The 23,233-nt window shown below is 37.0% G+C and overlaps 1 protein-coding gene across 1 annotated transcript in view; it reads left to right on the plus strand.

Moving 5' to 3' along the window:
• PREX2 (phosphatidylinositol-3,4,5-trisphosphate dependent Rac exchange factor 2) overlaps positions 1–23,233 on the plus strand; it is a 142,057-nt gene that overhangs the window by 93,819 nt on the left and 25,005 nt on the right. Inside the window, exons 35-37 of the mRNA XM_026076953.1 lie at positions 779–893; positions 15,283–15,349; positions 17,383–17,573. Of these exons, the coding sequence (XP_025932738.1) occupies positions 779–893; positions 15,283–15,349; positions 17,383–17,573 (373 nt within the window). The remainder of the gene's footprint in view (positions 1–778; positions 894–15,282; positions 15,350–17,382; positions 17,574–23,233) is intronic.

The raw sequence follows: 23,233 nt of genomic DNA on the forward strand, positions 1-23,233 counted from the left end.
TTTTTTTTTGAAATCTGTTGCAGGGAAGAGCATGCTAAAATGGAAGGGTTGTGTATTCATTTTCTCCTTCTTTTAATTTCTGTGAAGGTGATTTTATGAGAAGAACAATGATCTTTAATGGGAGTCTTTGTTTAGTTCCTGACTTCCTGTAGTAATATTTATCCTTCCTTTGGTAAAATAAATGCAACAAAGGCAGACAAGGTTGAGTATTTGACTCTAGCAACGTGTCTGATCCCTGGAAAGGAACTTATAGGGCATTTAAAAGTATTATGCTAGTTTTTCATTTTGCTTTACTTGTTCCAGAGAAGTATTAAGCCATTCAGATTATCAGTGGAAATAAACAGAGGTTCAAGTACTCCACATCTCCCCAAATCAGGCTTCATTAGAAGTTGTCACGTCTCTGTCTGTGAAAATAGCTGGTATATTAATCCTTTCTTTTCTCTACCCTAGTTCATTTACTGAATTTTTCCAGGGTTATATCAAAACCAAAAACCACATTTACATTCACAGGGCAGAAGTACTTTAATTAGAGCAACAGAACTGACACTAGCTCTTGCCTTTATATTTTCCACAGGGCAAGAAATACGATTTTTATTATAAATGCAATCTTAAAGAAAGATCTGTATGAATTTGATGACATACAGAAACAGCTCAGCAATCCACAGTGAGGTCGCAGCCTGAAGGTTAAAAAGTAATTCACTAGGCTGTGAACAAAGCTAAAAAGAAAGTGAATACTAAATATTTAATACTGATTTTTCTCTTCTCTTTCTTTTCATAGCACTGGAGAGCATGGAAGGATATTATTACAGAGACAATGTCTCCGTAGAGGAATTTCAAGCTCAGATTAATGCAGCCTCACTAGAAAAAGTCAAGCAGTATAACCAGAAACTGAGGTGGGTAATAAACCAACATTCCTGGGTTTACCTTACTGAGTTCTGCTTTTCGACCCAGTTTCTATGACATGTATCTTTAAATGGAAGTGCATTGGACAGTGGTTGTTCTTTAGTGCGTGGCTGAATAAGATCCAAGACTCATGGTTCTGACTTTTCTCATTTCTGGACTGTTAAATTATATTGTAAAGAAAGTAAAATAATATTCTTTTCTAAATTGTTTTCCCATGAAAACTATAGCTTAACTGCCTCAGGGTTGTTTTACTAATGCATACAGAAAAGGAAATGTCTACTTGATCACAAGCAGAATGTCAGAATTGCTAAACATCTGATCTGATTGTGCAGGTCATATTTATTTAATTTCTATAGAATAGGATATTAAAAATGTTGCCCTTTTCTTAGAGGCTGAGCATCTTTTTTCAATAATAATAATAGCAGTAAAAAATATCTGGGTACTTGCATCAGTTTCAGATATGGATTACACAGTGTATACTTCTCAGTATATGTGAAGATTATGCAGCTGTGTATTTTAGTAAATGTGTCATTAAGGAGTTGCGCATAAAGACAGAATTTCTGGTATACAAAATAATCTACTAGATACAAAGTAAAATAATGAAGATGTGATCATACACTGAGATGCAAGAGTGATCTATCTGTGGAAAGCACCTTTTTGAGTACATTTCTTGCACACAAGTTGAAGAAATGCGCAAAGGACTGCGATAAAATTATTACATCTGTTCACTTTTTTTAACCTTGAATCTGATGAAAACATCCATGACAGATTTCACTAGAAGTTTTGGGCAGATTTTAAAAACAGAACAGAGAACAGATGAAAAAAAGAGATGAAAAACAGTGGAGACGGGGAAAGAGGAGAAAGAAGGATATTCAGTCATCTCATCCAAGCACATCTTAGTGGGTTCAAGTGGATAAGTGGAAAGTTTCAGTATCCTTTTCCCAGTTCCTTCACTTGTTTGCCAGTCACGGCCCACTTCTGTCTTCACGAGTTTTCTTCATAGGTCTTGTGAAAGTATATTTCCCTAGTGTTTTATCAAAACAGCGGACTACTTAAATTCTGTTTTATTCTAAGCAGTATTATAACAAAAGCAATTTTAAAGCCAGTCATATTCAGTGAATACTGTATATTTTGTTTCTTTCTGTTACATTTGTGTCAGTGCACTTCTATCCTAATCACAAATGTAATATTTATTTACTCCGTCTGCCTACACTTTTTTTATTATTACTTTCTATTTGGAAAAAACTTCCCTGTGAGTATTTATTTGAGAAGACTTGTGTGATGAATCAGTTGTACAGAAAGCTTTGGTCATGGCAGTATTGGGCCTAGATGAGCTCAGCTACTTTTGGAAAGAGATTTCTATCAGTTGGACAAGACAAGACTTTGTTGTACTGTTTTTTCAGTGAGTAGGCCTGATTTTAAAATCCCAAAACTTTTCTTAACTTTATGTTCTAATGTTCACTGACCTTGCTTAGCATGTGTGCAGTCTGGTTACGGTCTTCATTCATGCTGTGGCTGTAATGAGATACAGCACTTTTACAGCATTGTGACTTAGAGCTCTGATCAGTTAATCTCCAAGACCTAGTTTTGCAAGAAGTCATTAAGAAAAAGTTTACATTCACCAAAATTTACCATGTGTAGATACTGGTCATTGTAGCTCTGTCCAGTCACAACAGTAGGAAAATTAGGGATTCCTCCAGCCTTCTAAGGTCTGATGAGAACATGTAGTAATTGATTTTTGTCCTTGTTTTCTGGCAAACTCTACCAATTTCATAAAGGAAGCACAAACAGCTTCAGGAGTCACTACTTATCTGACATAATGTGAAGAGGAAAAACAGAAAAGCAGATGCTTCATTGTTGTTCTGCCAGTTGCTAGACTGCGTAGGTGCTTGGCCTGGAGAATCTAATAAAGTAACTACTGCAGCAAAAGCTATTAACATTTGGATAACATTTCCAAAGAAAAATGTAAAAGTGAAATCAATTATTCCCTGGAAACATACTCAGATCAGCTCAAGTGCAGTAATCCTATCTTTGACTCTTCACATGGAAGAAATTCTGTATGTTGAACCATCTAATTAGTAACAAAAGAAGTCAGTCAACATACAGTCCATAAACCATCCTTTCTGTGTAGACAAAGAATACATTGCATGCTCTTGATACGACCGTCTGATGACCATCTTACAACTGCTCCATCGCTACAGTAGTAGAAGAAAGCATTGAAGGGAGCAAATGTAGAGAAGAAGTAGGCCCAGTGGGAGAAGAGGATAGGGACAAGTGGGAATAAAACCACTGGTTGGCTGTGACGCTGCAGCTGAGTCATCCATTGATGAGAACTCTTGATGCAAGTCCAGCTTCTCTTATATTACGGACACATTTAAATAATAAAACTCTAATATGTAAAACAAATAAGACCATTTTGGTTCTGTCCCACTTAAAAAACAGAGGTGTTGGCCTGACTTGTGATGTGGACAGTCAGGACAATAAAATTAAAAAATCACTAGTGTCTTTGCTTAGCTACCCCTTAATTTCTTGTGGTAAAGTCTTGCTAGAAACTGTTGAGCATATAGAAAATTTTTGAGGAGTGTGATTTCTTTTGAGTGATGACAAAGTCTGATTCTGATGTATGCCTTTAAGAATTCATTTACAGATTATTTATTTGGGTGAATTATGAGATATATTTGTAAATTTTTAGTGGATTTCAGGACAGAATCTTTATCCATCAGCTTGTAAATTCAAGAAGCTGAATTCTTGCTTTTATTGCAAAATTCAGTCATAATAACTATGGAACTCCGACCAGCTTTTCCATAATATCAGAAGTGATATAATAATACTTCCAGGTGCAAAATTATTCTCCTTGACACTGATTTCGGCAGTCATAAAACTTGTATTTTTTATGGTTCTTGTTTTGGGGCTTTTGCAAATAGTACCTTAACAATGAAATATAAATGATAAGATTATCATTTTTATGAGGAAGCCTGAAAAGCAGTCTGAAAGCAGTTACAGAATGTGATGCTATGTGGAATGTAGAGAACCTCTCTTCATCTTCTGTATTTGACTTAACACTAGCTATTTGAATCTAGTCAATGGCATGAGGAACCTCTCATTCTCAGGCTAGCTAAGGATTTGAGTTTTTTACAATTTCTGAGGAACATTTCCCGTCCCCCCACCAGGAACATACAGGAAATCCTTTATCTGGATAAAGATGTTACTTTAAAAATAAACTAGATTATGAAGTTCGTAAAACTACTAAAAAATCTTCAGCATCTGGCCCACAGTTATTCTTAATGGTACTGGATTTCTTTTTCACAATCAGGCAGATTGCACTTTTTACTTTTTAACTTTTTATAGTTAATCAGGCTTCACCACTTCTGTTTCTCTGACACTCACAAGGAAAAAAGATTTTACACTCAAATTCTGTTTGCAAGTTGGTGGTAGTAGTGGTGGTTGTTGTTGCCAGCAATGTAAATTTAGCCTGATCAAATTATTTGCTAGTGAGAAACATGCAGCACAACCAAGAGAAAGTAATTAAGTCAGCAAAGATTTTAAACATCTTTATTACTGTGTGTTTGATAGCTCAGCAGTTGTCTTCTAATTTAGAAGAGAAACACAGAGAACCTGTGTGTCTGACTAGCACAGAGGTTAATGTTAAATGACTCCATTCCTGCCTCTCACTTTTCTTCATCTTTCTCCTTTCTCACAATTCAAACAAGCTTCTTTCACCTTGAATAAGACCTCTTGCTTTTCCAGATATCATCCTGACTCTCCTTTCTCTTTCATCTCTGAAATCCTGAACTCCACTCTTTATACTTATTTTATGGGGTTCCTTGTAGTGGCATCCATTCTGACAAGTCTTCTGCCTGCATTCTGTGCAAGACAAAATGTTTACCAATTTCCTCTGGCGAAAGAGCTCTGTCCTTCTCTTCCTTGGCCTGTCTGGAGTCTGTGGTAAAAGTGACCACGCTTTTGGTTTGTTTTGGTTTTCAATCTTGTTTCCCCATGATTTCTGTGACAATGTCTTGTCTTACTCACTTTTTCTTCTGTTTTCCTCACTCCTTAACATGTCCTTTGGAGGAGCTTATATAGCCTCCAGGTCCTGTGGAAGTCTCCTTTCTTGCTGTGTCTTTTGCTAATGTCATCTGAAAACACATCAGCACAGATGAATGGAAAAGCAATTTATGTATCATTCATATACTGGCATTTCATGGATCTGTCTCTTTATTCCTGATCTTTCTTTTTCTGTCCAGTCTCTAAGTGTTCTCTCTCTCTCCCGCCACCCCCGCCCCCCGCAAGTCCTAATCCATAAGTAGCCATCAGTGTCAAGCTCAACATGTATGAAAAAGAGCTCTCCAGTTTCCTGCCTGTAACTATTTCCCTTATTCTCAAGACAAAGCCAGGCCTATAATCTGCTGCTTTGGCCACTCTTTTGTGTTTTTTTGATCACGATTCTTCTTAAAATCTTTCAGTTGATTTCTGTATAATATTTCTGTATGGTGGTCTAGCAGCTGAACCTGATGTCATTGTACAAGTTTCTTCTGGGCATGACAACTGTAGTCTTATCCCTTGTGTACCCATTCGCAATGCTGTTGCGGAGATTCTAGCCCATCACTTTGACCATGTCACCCCTCTCTTTCCATAGTGCCCCCCCCATTCTTGACTACATCAAACTTCAGCTACTTGTCTTCAGACTCTTAGTATTCTACTTACTATTTCTCATTTATTATTAAGGTGTATATGCTGATCTTCCTTGCTGAGACAAATCTCCATTGTTCAATGGTTAGATTATCAAACAAGCAGTCTCAAGCCAGAAAAACACTCTTGTGCATATCTACAAAGCTATGTCATTGTCTTCCTTCAAGCCTCCATTACTTCATGGGGTTACCTTCAAAAATCTGGACAACAGTTTTGGCTGTAATTGCACCAAGACTGTTGCCTATTGCAATAATCCAGATTCCCATTTCTCATCTAGCTGCCTGTATTGACATTTTGCCTTATTTATGTAGTTATGTTATCTTTTGGAGACAAAGACTGTTTTTCTTCAACAGTACAGAGCACAGTGGTGTTTGAATCCTTAACAACTACAAATTCTGATAGGAGTAATGATGATAACTCATGAATGCAGTATAATTACTTGACTGCTTGATAACTGCTTGATTATGTTAAATCTTCTCTTGCAAATCTGCATTGTAAAATCACATGGGTAAACTTTAATTATTTATCATTTTTGAAGTATTACTGCTTTTAAGAATTATTTAGTTAAAAATATATTCTGTCCTTTGAATATGATTTTTACATTTGGTAAAGATCTCTTTTCTCTTGTTCTCCTGTGGGGTGTGATTCAGTATGGTTAACTAAGTTGCATGGAAATAAATATTATGGTTGCTACTGAGACCAAAAGATGTTAGTTACAGTGCAGATCTATTACAAGCTGGGACAGACCTTGACAGACAGGTTAGCTGAATGACCGTAACTCAGGCAATCCAAGGACTAAATGGTGACTTTAAGATAAAAGTTTAAGTTGGATACAAGAAGACAGTTTTTACCATCAGAAGAATCGAGTTCTGAATTAGATTCCCAGAAAGAGTAAACTAGTTTTTAAAATGGACTTCGAGCGTAGGAATGAAAATTTATGTATATTTGTCCAAGATATCAGAGGTTTGGACTTGATGGCTTAGGATAGGCCTTCCAATTTACAGCAGTAAGGACATTTACTCTTCCAGTCTTCCCTTCTCCATGAATATCTGACACTTGATATCAGGCAGATCATCTTAGTCTTTTTTTGTCTGTAAATTCTCTTTCTGAGGAAAAAGTTGGGTCTCTCCTATGATATTCTAAAACTATTAAAATGCGCTTTTCCACAAGTGGTCTTGGTTGGCTTCTTAACAAAGGATGTTTGGGGCAGAAGGGATGTTTGGGGCATGGGTCGTTCAGTGGGGTGCAGTGCTGCGGTTATACCAAGTATGCTTTGGGGTTTCTGCAATGTGCTCCACTGCACACTGACACCAAGAGCAAACTTGCTTGTGCCTAAAACTGCACGTTGTTGTACTATTTGGATTCCGAAGTTTTTGGCCAATGAGAAATTAGTGAAATCACTGGCCTTTAGATGACTAGACATTTTAAATGCCTCTTAAGCACCTACAATTGTGTTTAGATATCTAAGCATCTTTAAAACTTGGTTCCCAAGTGATAGGATGATTTGGATTGGGAAGATTCAGGGGGAAGTAAGCAAAGTAATAGATGAAGGTAAGCTTCGGAGAGCTCTACTTCCCTGTAATATTTTTTCTCCCCAGCAGAGCACTTTCTTGTGACGTCCCTGACTATACTATGACCCAGTTTTTCACTCAAATGATAGGATCATGCTGTGTGAAAGGCATCTGAAGATTGCTACCCATCCCCTTCACTGGTGTGGGTGATAATTAACACTGTATAGTAATTAACTTGTCTGTGCATCAATAAACAAGGTTTGTAAAGAAGTGTTTCTCCCTTCTAGCCTACTATTTTCTGTGATTTAGAACTGTTCTTTGAAGTCAGCTGTGTCCAGGATTATTGGCAGGTACTTTTGTGGCCTGCCGTATAGCAGTTACAAAAGAAAAATTAGAGCAAGTAGTAAAGGGAAAAGGCCAGAGGTTTTTCTTTCTGTTCCTGTTGTTGCTTTCTTTGATATCTTTTTAGGAGGTAAATGAAAGTCTGTTACTCTAAGGAAGCAATTATAATCAGTGAATTTAATGACAAATGATTTAGCTAACTACCCTCATTACATTAAACATCTGATTACACTGAATGTAATACTTGTCATTTAAAAGTGTTTCATTTACAATGTAACTTCAAACAATTCTTATATCTAAAGATTCCAATGTCTATTTTGTGGCATAAGTAGCCTTTCACAGAACCATGGCAAACTTGATTTAATCGTTTAGTTGGGGTATCGTGTTATAACTCCATGAGGTTTTAATATTGTTATTCTTTGATTTCTTTTAATTTTTCTAAACATGAGAAAAGGAAAATATTTCTGCCGCTGGAGTTTATGCAAGCAAGTAACAAAATCCATCTGATGAATATAACCTGCTTTTATTTATTCACGCTCTTGTTACACACACAGCAGCTTCTCAAGCTGTAGGCTTCTTGGCAAGCTAATGTTTTCCCTATCCTGTATAATTTAGTCAAGGCAGAAAATAGATGTGATGGCACTCTTGGCTTCAGTCTGAACTAGAATTCTCTAATAGTTACTTTCATGTAAATGACATATGATGACATAAAAGACATATCCAACTACAGCTAATTAATTACTATGAAAGAAAGATGTTGTCTGTCTCCGGAACAAACTTAGACATGTTCAAGTCCATGTCTTCATTATCACAAGGGCCAGATCGTATATCAATGCCTGTAATAAATGATTAAAACCCACCTTAAATCTGACAGATGTCTTCCCTCAGAGTTTGTAGTGGAAAGCTTTTCCAAACCGAATAACTCATGTGGTTAAGAAGCTTATGCCATTTGTTCATGTGCCACTATGGTCCTGTGATTTCAGTCTTACTCTCCCCTCCCTCCCTCCCTTCCTCATGTCTATCCACTTCAGTTTGCTTATTAACATTTTTTGCCATTGCCATCAAATTGAGAAAACAGTAATCTGTGGAATGTTGTAGTTTTCAGAGAGTGAGTTTTTGTCTGTGAATTATTTTCTTTTCAGCGCAGTGGAATATTTATAAAGTAGGTGCAAAACTATTGCCTTTTTTAAGACCACATATTTGATACATTGCTTTGTGTTAAAAAATGCAACAGTTACACTGGACTGCAATGCTACAAACACAAATTTACTATATACTTTATATGACTATATAAATAGGAGGAAATCTAATGCTTTTTAGATTTTTATGCTGTGGTTCCAGATGAAGTAGATACTTACAGCTGAGCTCTCTCTAAATGCAAGATCTTGATGAAGGAAAGAGATTCAAAATTAAGCATTCACTCTGAGGGACATAACAGGGAAATAACAGCTAAATTTGCCTCCTGAAAAACATAATGAGAAGCATTTTAGGCAGAAAAGAAATTGAGATTCATTGCATCTAAGTGAAGCAAGACCAGAGAGAAAACAGAGAGATGCTGGACAAAATAAATTAAATTTGTCTAGCTGGTGTAAAAGATAACTCCAGCTGGCTTGAATTTAGGTTTGGACTTTTTTCTTCCAGTGGTATACTCTTTCTGTGACTGTAAATTCATTGTTCTTCAGATTTTTGAGAAAATATGATCAGTGTTTGTTATAGACAATGTTCTGAAACTAAAAATTTTGCAGCTTGACAGGATATACCAAAAAATTCAGAATGACCTATATTCTAAGTCTTTGCTCACTGAGATGAACATCTAGTTCATTCTGCTTTCTTTTACCTTTCCAAATGCAGAGAACATGTATCCAAAACGATGAGAGCTGAAGGCCTTCATTTTTGGTCACTGATATGAATCCAGTCCAAGCCTGTAGCAACTAGAAATGCTGACCACCCAATGACTATTTGGCATGTTGTCTTTTTAACAATGTATTCTGTATCTGGAATAACAGGAGCCAAAAAGGGGAAATCTACTCCTTGGAAGGCAAATGTGGAAGTAATTATTTATTACTAGTGGTTTCAGGGTGGGTATTGCTGCTCTGATTAACGATGGGAGAAGCAGGAAGGCAGCTGTACGTGGCCTAGGACCCAAGTACTTCCCTTTCACTTATTACAATAGGAGGGTTTCAGGTGATCTTGGAAGTAGATAGAGATGCTGGAGACTTGGCTTACTGGGAGCAGAGCTTCCTTCTAGATTCCTGGAAAAATAGGGATTAAAATGGAGCACATGAAAAGTGGGTATTGTTGTACAGAGCTAAAGGAATCATTTTTCCATTTTTTAATCATCTTTGACTTTCTGTTCTGTTCTCACATTTCTGTGACCCCCTGCTTGTGTAAACAGTATATAGGATACAGTATAAAAGTATATAGTATAAAGGTGAGACTCCGCATAAGTTTGGCAGTAAGGTCGTGATGTGTGGGCTGAGGACTAAAGAACTGAGTTACTTTGCAGGTATCATCCTTAGTTTGTACTCAGATACCTGCAGTCACCCCAGCACCGATTTATTCGTGTGCTGTCTTCAGAGACTGGAGAGAGTTTGAACTGATGGGAAACCAGCAGTTTAGTCAGGTGCTGCAGGCTTCCAAGAGAATGAGGAGCAGCATGAGGAACCAGCCCCTCTGGTAGAAATAAATTCCTTAGGAATTCAGGTTTTCGGAGTCACAAGTCCATGTCCCAGCTAGGCTCCCAGTGCATTCCACTAAAGGGGGCAGTTGCCAAGAAAGTCCTTGCATTTCATTTTCTGAAATTTTCTTACCTTTTCCCTCTTCTTGTGGGTTTTTCTAGACACAACTAAATCTAATTATTTTCCTTTTTTCTGTGTGTGTGTGTGTGTGTGTGTGTTTTGCTTGTGACTTTTTCCATATGGTCTCACCTTACAGTCACATCCTTCTCCTCATAGATTGTACTGTCTTCCACAGTTCTGTTTGCTATACTTAAAATATAGACTGCCAAAAGATGGCTTGCCACCTTATGTGCCTGGAGTAAGCCAGAAAGGGCTTACTGCATTGCTTACACATGAAATACGAATTATGCATGGTAGATTCAGAGCCATATGGTGTTAAAATCTCCTGTTCAGCATGTCAGATTGCACAAGTAAGAATAGTTGTGAAAGGTCAGAATATTGCTGTGTATGCTGTTTGAGAGGTTAAAATTGTGATACTGTTATGAAGGTTTTTTATTGTTAGAATTAAACCTTTCTCTAACTGCTAATAATATTGTACGTAGGATTGTATCACTGACATAAAGATGTTAGGGCTAGAATCCCCTTGACTTTCATAACCTTATTTTATGATGAGGCCACAGCCTCCTTACATGGCCCTTTTTGCTGAAGTACATATTTTCCCTGGCACGTATAACATGAAAGGTGGGAAGTGCTTGTGTGCTATGTCATCCGATTGTTCATATGTGTAAACTTCTGTGGAGTACATAATATCCTGAGAGTAGGATATTACTGACGGAATTATCTTAATTTATTATGTCAATAGGAAGACTATTCCTGTCTTGTGCATGTAAATAGGGAAGTAATATTTAAGTTCTTTTTCTTCTGGACTTGTGTCATGAATAGAGAAATAGAAATACTGCAAATAGTTGTGGAAGCACCAGTAAAATAAATGGGAATAATGCTGTGTTGCAGTAAATATCGATTTAAAGAGTGTCTGCTGTTAGAAAGTGTCAACTGTTGTAGGTTTTAAACATACGATTTCAAGTAATTGACTTAAAATCCCTTAACATGGTCTTAGAAGGTAATTATACATGGCAATTTATCATTTATTTAGACTTACTGTTTACTGGAAAGAACATGTAACTCAGACTTTTCCATTTGTTTGCTCTGACAGCAAGTAGTTTTCTGCAATGGATACTTTGCACTAGAGAAATAATTGAATTTGGAAGCTTTTATACATATATCTATATTCTATATGTATGTATATAGATATGCTGCACACGCATACACACACACACATACGCACGCACACACACACACAGAGTTAATGACCAGATGGCAGAACATAGAATTCTTATTAAAGATTTAGAAAATTATGTGTGTGTGTGTATATATATATGTATACACACAGAGATACTAATTACATCATAAATATATGCTTTATAGTTAGAGTTGAAGAATTAGAGAGGTCCTGCCAGCTCTTCCTGAGTCTGAGCCTCGGTACTGACGGATCCTTTGTCATGCTGACCATGCTGATCTACGTGATCTTGAATAACGTGACCAAGTGATTGAAAATCAAGTAGCATTCAAATATATTCTCATCCTTTTCTTGAAGATAGTACGAATTTCTTCAGTATGCCACAGTGATAAAGAAAAGAAGACTTAATTCTTCTCTGCTATAAAAGCAGCAAAGCAAAAACCTTTCTAGAGCAGAAACCATTTTATAAGTCCCAACTTGCCCTTATTTTATTCCATAATCCAATTATCTGCCCTTCTCTGCCTCCCCTCCTTCTTTTACTGACCTCATGTTTCCAAGAAAGGATCATCAACATCTAGGATAAACCTGTGGGCTTCCTGGAACAGCAGAGAGTAAGCCTAGAAACTTGGCTTTGTTTGGATTACATGTGTGTATAAAGTTACAAATATGTCTCTGCAGGTTTGGAGCCTTGATAGTTCCTACTGTTTCTATTTTGCAGGCTTTTACATGTCCAAATCAATTTTGTAGGGTACCCTGTAACATGCTTCACTAAGATCAAAATATCACCACTTTTGCATCTCCTTTGCACAAAAGTTGTGGGAAAACTTCTTCAAAAAGCATTCATTTTGTGATAGATTTTTCTTTTTGAACCCTAAGGTGTTTGTTACCTTATTCCCCTGTAAGTTTTCTCTCACATATTTGTTCCATTGTTGGACACTATCACATAGGGAACGTATTACAAAAGTGGCATGTAACAATCCCTTTTACTTTTGATGCCTATTATTTTTTCCACTTAAAAAAAAAAAAAAGAAAGCTGTTCTGCCACAATTGAGAGAAACTGTACGGCTTTTAGCAGCAAAAACAGCATCACATTTTCAGACAAAGAACTATGATTTCATTCTTTTTCATTTCAAATGGATTAGAAAATGTTGTCCAAATTGGGCACCATGCCAGGATTGCCATTAACTTTTCCTATAAAATTTGATTAAGGACCTTAACAGGCATTTAGTAATTAAGTGAAGTGCTTTGGAAATTTATATGCTGTCCATAGTTTGTCATGTTCTGTGAAATACTGAAGACAGTTTTTTATGAAAAGCAATAAAAATAAAGCACTTGAGAAACATCTGAGAGTGTTATCTGATCATGTGGAGGAATAGTTTCATTTGTAACAGGATATTTTGATATTTAAAATTAATGTTGTGTATAGTTGATTTTTGTTTGTTCTTTAAGTTAATGAATAATTGACTTAGTTAATGTAATAATTTCCATAATTGTGTATTCCCTTCTAGTGTCCATGTTGCTTCATTTTGTACCCTGGGTAGATTGTTTTCCATGTATTCCATTAGTTGTGTACTGTTCTATATTTGGGTTCTGGTTTCATTTAATGCAGCTGAATTTGCTGAAATAATAGTCCAAAGAGTGCTGAACAGACTCTGAATGAAGCAGATTTCCCTGTGGCATAGCAGGAGAAAGCTGTATAGGCTTTTAGTCTGATAATGTTCGGTGGATGGGAGGATTACGCTTTAGATTCTAGCTTTGCTAACAAAGGAAAAGGTTGGTGTGTTGCTGCTGAGGTAGCTTTTATGTGCTGTGGCCATTCATAGTGATTTACAAGTAATTTTCTCTGTGAATCTCTCTTCCTTCCAATAGTTTCCAGCTTTCTTTGACACAGAGTGCATTTTGGATGGTACAACAGGCCTAATAGAATAATGGAACTAGATTAGCTTTGCTGTGCTTTTAAATGGAATTAATTCAAACCTTAAATTTGGGGGAAGATGCCTTTCAAAACTGCAAAAATACAGGCAACAAAATCTGCTAGAATTGGAGGCTTTTTTTTACTAGTACAGTTATTCTAGGTTCTTAAAGAATGACAGGCTATTCAAATTTGCCATCTGTGCCCCTGCCCCACAAGTATGTAACCATGTGAGTAACTTTACTCGTGTAGATAAAGCCATGATAAAAAGATAGACCTTCTTATCCTTGTATGTGTGTTACATGAATCAGTGTTTTTGTGACCGAGGTTCCAGATAATCCTGTCRTTTCTGAGTTAGGATGCAAGGGTGCATTCTTTCCTTTTTTTCATATTCCAGTGCAGCTGAAATTTGGTTACCACACTCCATAGGACAGCTGGGATCCTGCTCCAGGCTGGATCCAGTCTGAGAGCTGTAACCTTTAGTCAGATCCTACTCCTTGTGCACAGGCATTAGGGCTGGATCGAGGTGATACCTAGAAGTCTCCGCTGGAGAACCCAGTTTCTTCCTGCAGACTCCATACATAGTTTTCTTACCTTGGCCAGAATTGCCAGAGTGGTAGCTGTTGCCTGGTTCTCACTGGATGCCTCATCCAGGCAGGGCACCTTACAAGTTTTTGTTATTTCCAGCTGCCCCAGCAGGTTTTAGGAACTTTTCAACCACCAGAATGAATCTTGTGATCTTATCACACAAGTATGTGAGGTATTTCCTCTGCCTATCAAATGTTTAATAATAACACATCTGTGGTGAGCAATTATTTTGCTTATAAGGTAAAAAGAAAAAAAAATCCTCTAGAATTTATGAGTTGAAGGAAACAGGAGAAGAGCTCCATGCTTCCTACATGCCCTTTGCTAGCATTTTAACGCTGGTGGTCAGAGAAGCTCTTTCTTTCTGGTGTTAGGAGAACTTTTCCTGCTTTAGGAGAGAAGGGTACCACGAAAGTCCTCTGTACCAAATCTTGGCCCCCTTTGTGCCATGTAGAAACCAGCCAACTTTTGTCTTTTAACAGGGTGCACGCCACATTTTTCTGTTCCGTAGAAACTCTTTATGGTAGTATTCATTGCTAAGTGAAATGTTAGAGAAGGAGGTGTGTGAATATGGGCTGATGAGTTTTAGCACACAATAGATAGGTAAGCCTGATACAATACCTGTGCTTTCTCTCTCACATTTGCATTCTGTAGATAAACCACATTTTTCTTCAGCTTCTCCTTTGATGCACTAAATCATTTTCAAAAAAGTGGGTGGTAATTGTACAGAAAGACAGTTTGCTTTTATTTATGCATGCATACATGAGTGCACACATTACCAATGCCATTTTGACTGTATGATGTATATCTGCCACCTGTAGGGTATGATGTATATCTGCCACCTGTAGGGTTTTTGCTCTTTTGTTTCTTTTTATACTGTGGGCTTTTTCCTATATGGTGGTACTGTCTTCCATATTTGGGATGCTGTTCTGATATTATTACAGTTATGCTAATATAAAAAGCTTGTAGCGCATGAGGTTCAGACACTGTTTACCTGCCAACTTTCCCAAAGTCACTGTTAAAATCAAGACAGCTGCCACAGCCCTTTCATGGATAGTTTTGGTGAGTCACTTTCTGATCCATTTTTTCTACTAACTAGAGAGTAAAATATTGCACTCTACTGTGAAATGGCAAAGGGACAATTTGTCTTCAGAATGAGAAAAAATGTTCCACATTTCTTTAAAAGAAAGAGTGTTAGTGCCTATTCATCCTTGTATTATTCTTTGATAGTCTCTTGTCATGAAATTAAAAAAAAAAAAAAAGAGTCCAATTTTAGGATGATGTCTAAGAATAATCACCTATATAAATTTTGCACAAGAGTTTAAAAAATTAATTTTTTTTGCCTTATTTTGTTTTTTCTGTCAGGGCATTCTACTTGGACAAGTCAAACCTGCCTCCAAATTCAACATCTAAAGCAGCTTATATAGATAAGGTAAATAAAAATGTTAAGTGATTAATTAAGCTTTGCATTTTGCACACTGTGTTATTGTAATCCTTTCTTGTGACTTTCTTTATTCCACTGAAAATTGGAATTATTCAAAGCTGTGGGGGAAAAGGGAAAGGGGGAGCTCTCTTATGGCATTTTGTCTCATCTCTGTTTTAGGGGTATGTGGTGCCATGTGCTTCTGTATCAGCATGTGAGGCTAGAGGGCATCACTGTATCTGAGAGGCTTTCCCTTTTCACTGTGCTGTCAGAGCAATGCAATTGCACCAGCAGCATGCAGGTGCAGGCAGAAATTTTTTGTTCTGAAAACTGGAAACACTATTCAAAAAGAAATACTCTAGCATCCTGTTCAGAGGATTGCCTTCTGAACCTTCTCATTTAGGCTTCCTCTGTCTTTAAACCTCTGTGACTGAGAGATCACAAAGACTATGAATCTTCATTTAGCTCTACATCCTCCTGTTGGAGAGTTCATGTCCATGTTGCGGCCCAATGAGAAGAAAAGATGTTCCTAGGGCCTTGCCTATACTGACTCATGAGCAAAAGTGATTGAACTACTGTGGCTTGACAAATGCAGTGATCAGCAGCTGAGCTCTGTGGCAGACTAAAATTTTACATTGGTGTAATCCAACATGAGCGTTAACAGACTGATAGTTCCTGTTTCTTGGATCGGTGCTGGACTGCATGGTCCAGCCGTAGTGAGTCAGCAACTTAATTTTCTCAGCGTTCGCAAGTGTAGCAGGAGAAATTTAGCTATATGTGGAGTGCTCATTTTCCCCAAACCTGATCCCTATGTATTTTAGTGAAAAGGTCAGGGACAAGATAAAAGCATCTGATAAAATGGATCTGACCAGGGAATGCTAATGACCAATGCCAGTTTAATCTAATGCATTTTCTTTGTAACTGGAGTAAGCTAAGAGTGAGTGCATGATCACAGTTTGTGCCTTGGACTTTTGCTCTTTTCCCCAGACCTCTGCAGGAGTAAATGGCACCAGTTTAAATCAATTTAAATGTATGCAAGCTAAATCAATAGGAGCTAAACCAACTTAAATCTATTTGTGCCCAAGTTTAAATGATTGTTATAATTGATTTACTTGACCTGCACACTTTCTGATGAAGGCAAACATAAGAGCAAGTGAGGCTGCTATTTCTCTAATTAGTTAAAACTGTCTTTAGGGAATGCTTCTCTGTCTTTCAAACGATTCATTCTTTGAGTAATGGGGGGGGTTGTTGCAATCTTTAAGTGTCTCTAGAATAAAGAGAAAGGGATTTTGGAATTACGAGGTCTGCTAAACTTTGTTGTGAACCTTTCTTTTGCACAAACCACTATGAGATGCTGCTTTTCATTGCTAAATTGTTCTTGAAGGTTGCTCTTCTGAGAGCAGCCTTCCACCTGAAGCTGCTTTCTTACTGAAACTAGGTGGGTCATTTCATTCTCTGTACAGTTATGCGAAGGTTGTTTTAAGTTCTCCTACAGAAATAACTGTTCTTGTTTTGTAGTATGTTTTTGTCACTCCTGCTTGTTTTTCTTTTTTCATGTAGTTAGTCAGGATTAGAAACTGGCCATCTGCATAAAGAGAGACACTATTGTCCTATTTATAAATTGATTTTCTCAGGGAGCCATTTAACCAGTCCTGGCATCCCTCCTGCATATACATACAGTTGCGGGTTGTCTCTTTGTGGCTTCCTTTCTTTGGAAATAGCATTAATGGAAACTTACTGATGGGCCTGTTCTGTTTACTGAAGTGAAAAGCGCCTCTGTAGAGAATGAAACAGTCAATGATGGTAACAATTTAAAAGTTAGGAGAAGTTTTCTTAGGTCACGTCACAGAAGACTGTATGCTTTGTCTTTACATTATGGAATCTGGCTTGGGCTTTCTCAGCCGGTCTCACTGTTCTAATGTGCATCTGTAATGACCACAGATCACGACACTCCTAGCATTTACTTGTCGCTACCCTAAAAGAGCATTTCACATGCTCTTGGTAGGAAATATTTAAATCTCTCTCTCTTTTCTCTCTTGCAGTTTATGAGACCTCTCAATTGCTTGGATGAACTTTACCGACTCATAGGGTCCTTTATCCGATCCAAACGCACCGCTGCCTGTGCATACACTGCTTGCAGTGCTTCTGGAGTTGGGTTGCTGTCAGTGTCCTCAGAACTCTGTAACAGGCTTGGAGCGTGTCACATCGTTATGTGCAACAGTGGAGTTCACCGGTATGACAGTTTATTTCCTTCCTTTTGTTTCAGTCAGTCATTCAGTCATTGCAATCCAGTTTGGAGACAGTTTTTTACTTACAGAAAAGCACACACTGTATTTCTGTGTATGTGAGTAAATGTCTAATACGCTTAAAAGATTTGTGGTGAAATTCTAGAATCGTATGTGCTTTGATAGACAAAAATGAGCAGCATGGTTTTGTTTTGTATGGTTGTAATGGGTAGTTTCTCATTCAAGTCGGTAGAAGGCAGAAATTTTAATTGCTAAAGCAGAAAAAGGAAGGTTTCCTAGGTGAATAGCACATGCTATATTAAGCTCGTGATATAGATAAAAAATGTTGAAATTTGTATTTGCTATATGCTAGGGGGAATCTTAATAGAGCTTATTTCAAGGAAAAAGCAAAACAGAAGAGCTTTGCATTTTTGCAGGGGTAGTATACAATAACTGGAAGTTCTGTCTGTAGAACAGTCTTGATGTGATTAATATAATAGCAGAAAATGAACTGAGCTATAATCAACTGAGCTTTATTGTTGTAAACACTAAGTGGTTTTAATAGAGAGAGAGAGACACACATACACAAACATATATATGAGTGACATTAGCATAGTTAGAGAGCTCTCTAGTATTTAATGACTTTCATCAAAAATAGCAATATATTTATGTTCCAGTTGGGCAGGATACAATTTTGTGTACATTTTACCAAACAGGCAAAGAGTACCATTGGAAAAAAAAACCATAACCAAGAATCTGATGCTAAAACACTGCTATTTCTGTAAGAATTCCAAACTGTAGATTACAGGTAGCAGTGTGTTAAAACTTTGCTCCTTAGTTTCTGACCTTATGCAAATTTGTATTTTAGCAGACTTGGTTACTGGTATGTTATGCTAAAATGAACCTTGCCTTCTCTTAAGTTTAAGTAATATCCTTTCTTTAAAAGAGCTTTGCACCGTAGATTCAGTGCAGATTATAGGGCATGAAAAATGGGGAGAGCTCTGTATATAGTCAACACAATTACATTATATAATAATGGTGCTTGCCATTTCTGTTAGTGAAGATAGCAGCAGACTACTTGTATTACTCTCCATCATTGATACAAGTGTATATAACATGCTGTATATGGTATTCTGTTTTAGGCAATAATACAAAGAGAGTGTATTTTTAACACTAGTCACTGTGTTAGATGAAGATGGAAATACTATATAGCATGGATCAGCATGAAGTTGTCATTTTCAGAAAGTCATGAACTATACAGCTTTTCTCTGGCTCTTTATTTAGGTTTAGAACAGTTTCATAAGAAGTTTTTATGATATAGATAACCTTCCTCCCAAGTTGGAACTCTTGCTAAACTCCTGGTCAACAAAAACAATTATAGGCAGTATTTTTTCCTCTGCTGCTCGCATGAGAAACAGTAGCTTTGGTTTCCCAAGCTCTGATTTCTGTTTACAAAAGTTGTTTTGAAAAGGAGTGAACAAGATTTAGGGGGAAAAAAATCAGCATTATGTGATTCCAACAAAACAAGGAATTCTTAAGAATTGAAAAGATCATTAATACTCACTACTCAGTGACCTACTGTCAGGAATATTAATTACCATTTCCTCAAAGACCTGTGCTTTAAGAAGGAATTCCTTATTCATGAGTACCCTTCTGAAGACTTTACTGTGTTGAAGTTAGTGAAGTTTGTATTTCTTATGTGATGAGAAAAGACTTTGGGCTTGATTCTTTAGAAAGCTGAAAAGGACTCCTTTTGTGTTTCCTAATGATTTCAAAGAGTAAATTCTGAATTTACCAATATATTTGTGCCAGAAATCCTTATTTTTTAAGAAAAGAGTCAGAGCAACTTTAATATTCCCAATAAACTATCACCCACAATGCAGAGGTCACAAATTATTCAGAATCATCTGGTGACCGAAGAAGAGGCAGCATGCTTCATAAAAACATGAGCTGTTCTTAGAATAGAATAAATTATTCTTGAGATTTTTTTGCTCATTTATAGGGCTAATTCAAAGGTATAAACTATTAAATGTCTAAATAAGCATATTTAAACACCACAAAATGTTAGAAAGCCAGCACACATTGGATTTCAAGACTATTTTATGAGTGATGGGAAATGGATGGGTCACATATGGGTTTCTATCTGGATATTAAAGGATTCAAGACTGCCTACTTATATAAAGTGAATGCGCAAAGCGTTTTTCTGTAAAAGCATGATTGTAGTCCTGCAGTCTTTGAATGGAGTCCATTTGAGCTTTTGCATAAGATACCATTATTTCACTTGTCCATTAATACTGCCTTTGTGGCTATTGTCTGTTCAAAGAAACATCAACTCTTAGCACTATCAGAGACATTTTAACATAGTTCCTCCAGGAAAGAGAAATGCATTACATGAAATTTTATATGTACCCAAGAAGTTTTTGCCCTGAATTTCTGAAAGTTAAGAAAAAAACTCGCAGTATTTAGAGGTCAACAGGGATTCTTGTGCTATTATTTGAAGTGATTTTCAAGAAACAGTGAACAGTTCCCTGAAGTTACTGTAGTACATACAAACTTGATGGATGAAAAAATCTTTTCTTGGACTTCTATGTCATATAATCTTGCTTCACATGTTGTTTTCTCTTTCTGGCCTCTCCCAGGCCACATCTCTACACTCCAACACTAAACAGGCTCTGCTTTTTGGCATTCTGAAATTGCCTTTGCCAAGATAGAAAGCTTATTTTGTCTCCAAATAATAGGCTCACTGGGCAGATTTTGTTACTGACTGAGCTCCTAGACTAAATTCTGCTGTGTTTTTTGTGAACCTATTCCCCTTGCTACTCCATAGTGAGAAACTGTCTTGCAGCATCATGATCCTGTGAGGAAGATGGAAAGAAGAAGGAAGAGAAAGATGTTGGATATGAAAAAATCCTGTAGACAAAAATGATTTTCCCTGTTGCCTGCAATCCTGAAGACCTAATTCTTCTGCTTGTCTGATGGACTATTATTTAATCAGAGCAGAGAATGATGCAGAAGAATGGTCTTAAAGCTGATAAGTTAGTTCTTCAGAGTTCAAGCTACTGATTTGCAGTGAGGGGGGATATTTAGCTGTGGTTGTATTCAACAATGCTTCCTCTGTGCCTTCTGTGTTCTTGGAAACTAAACGCTCCTAGAGCTGTCACGTACTTGACTGAGATCAGTTGTGGAAATCCAGGTTTTGTAAGCCCAGACCAAGGACTTGTGGCTGACTGTTTTTAACACCAGGCTACAGAAATTGAATGAGTTGAAAACTTTTATTCTCTCCTGGTGCTACCAGAAAAGCACATGGGGGAAAGAGATGTGAAATGTGCTTGCAGGTTAACTTTGAAAGTATGTTCTTCATTTATGAATCTTCCTGCCAGCTTAAAAATTAAAAATAATGGACTTAGAGCAAGGTTTGTGCATACTTTAACTAATATTAGCCTAATTTCTACAACTGATCTCTAATGGAAGAGAATTTCTGAGAGTCTGTGGAAGAGTTCAGGGTGCTTTGCTGATCAGTATCTTTGTTTTTGGGGAGTGGGAACTGAGCAAACCATTAATCTGTCAGAATTTAAATATATATTTTTTATTTCATTTAAAGTATATTAACTCTAAAACTTCCCTCACTTGATTAACTTATCTGTCTGTCATTGAACTGAATGTACAGCCCTTTTTGTGTTTTCCCAACTTGGGTATCATGGATTGAGAATGGGAGTTTCTGCCACCCTTCCTCTCTTTCTAACTGGAAGCAAATCACAGATAGCTTGGGAGAGAGATTCTGGGTGGCAGTCCCAATGCAAAAGAGGCAGAGAATTATGAAACAGCAGCTTTGTCTGCTTTGACAGGGGTTGCTGATCTCAGGATCAGCAATGTTTTGATTTCTGACTTCTCTGTGATCCATATTAAATTGCTTTTTACACTGCACTAGGCTAAAACAGCTTGACAGAGTTCATATTTTTGTCCTTATATACAAGATAATACTGTGGATTTTGAATTGCTGGTGATTATTTTGCTTTGATTTTTATGAGGACAGTATGTTTACCAATTTGCATTAGAGCCTGAAATCCTGTGTCTATTTCAGACAGTAGTTCTTTTCAAATATATTTGAATCACCAGAAGAACAAGCATGGAGAAAAATAAGTTCCTTTAACCTTCACTGTCCTAAGTGACATGTGAATATTACAAACTCCCCTTGGATTACCATAAGTGAACATGGTTTGTTGATCAACATCAGGAATAGAACTCAGAATTAGTCTGAAATCAATAGTTTGCATTTCTGTGTTGCCTTTTTTATCATCTGTAATTATATTTCTACCTGCCAATCAACTGTCACCTATAAACAATACTGTTTTTTCTGCTGCCTGTTTCCTTGCCTAATTTTATTCTGTTTGAAGGTGTAATCAGTCTGTACAAATCTAGGTGATGAAAGGCACTTTTAAATTTTATTGAATCATGATGCTAGCTTCTGCTTGAGAGAAAAGAGAGAGACTGCATTGCACAAACAGGCCTTAGCCTATTTCCATGCCAAAATGAAATTAGGTGCAGCAGCTGCAGAAGTCTGTTCAGGGACCATAAGTCTTACAGGCTCAAAGGAATCATACAAAGCATCCAAATAAAACAAATCCCAAATTTATTTAAAATTTTGCATTTCCTGGAGGACTGAGAAAAGAGAGGTCCTTTGTAATCTTAATGAACCCCAGAAAAATCACTGTCTTATTTTCTTTTCTGAATTTTAATTTCACCTCCTGAAAGTCTCTCCTGCCTGTTACCATCCTTCAAGCAGTGGGGTTCTGGCTGGCAGACACGCAGCTGAATGATGAGGCAGATTTTGCAAAGGGTTGATTATGCTGTCTCCTGCAGCTGGCACAGCTCCTGAAACCCGATTAAACCTGTTGCCATTTTCCAAATAGCAATGCAGAGTAATGCTATAAGCTGTCAGTCATGCCCAGCTCCCTTTATGTGACTCAAATTAAACAAGGTATTTATGAAAAATTGGAACTCCAATGACCTTATATTTTAGACATTCTAATGTAAGAACTCTTCTTTCTTTTGAACTGTTTTAGAAATTTTTCTGTAGAAATTTCATTTTGAGCTCAGTGAAACTGCTACAAGAAAATCTACCTGAAGTTTTGCAACTGTGGCTCATGCTGGATACTCAGTAATTAGTCTTTGTGGGATTAATGGGACCACTTACAGGTCAGCATGTGCTGAAGAATTAATCCTGGATCCTCTCTGGCCTTCTGATCTAACCTTTGCTTTTTGGTTCTGCTACTGTCCCATTTAGTCAAGATTCCCCTTTTTTTTTTTTAATTAAGTCTTGTTACGTCCGTCTCCGATTAGTGTATTTTCATAATACCTTACCTGCTGAGGCATAAAAACCCCTTCCATTTTCATAAAATAATGTAAGATAGTAGATTATTTCATTTGTGTTGGTTACTATTTGAAAACAGTCATACAATTGTTAAATATGTGAGAATTTGTATTCTTAAGACAATATAACCAACACATTTGCCACAAATAGGTTGCCTCTATAGTGATGATAGTTTTATTTTGATTTAGATTTTCCTTTCTTAGGTAACCTGGTACATTTTGGTTTTGTTCATCTCTAACATGCATGTGAAAGCTTATAATCTTTGACCTCTCTTGCACGTTCTAAATTCTGAGACAT

Source organism: Apteryx rowi, unplaced genomic scaffold, assembly GCF_003343035.1.
Source record: "Apteryx rowi isolate R43461 unplaced genomic scaffold, aptRow1 scaffold_444, whole genome shotgun sequence".
In the NCBI taxonomy this organism is placed as follows: Eukaryota; Metazoa; Chordata; class Aves; order Apterygiformes; family Apterygidae; genus Apteryx; species Apteryx rowi.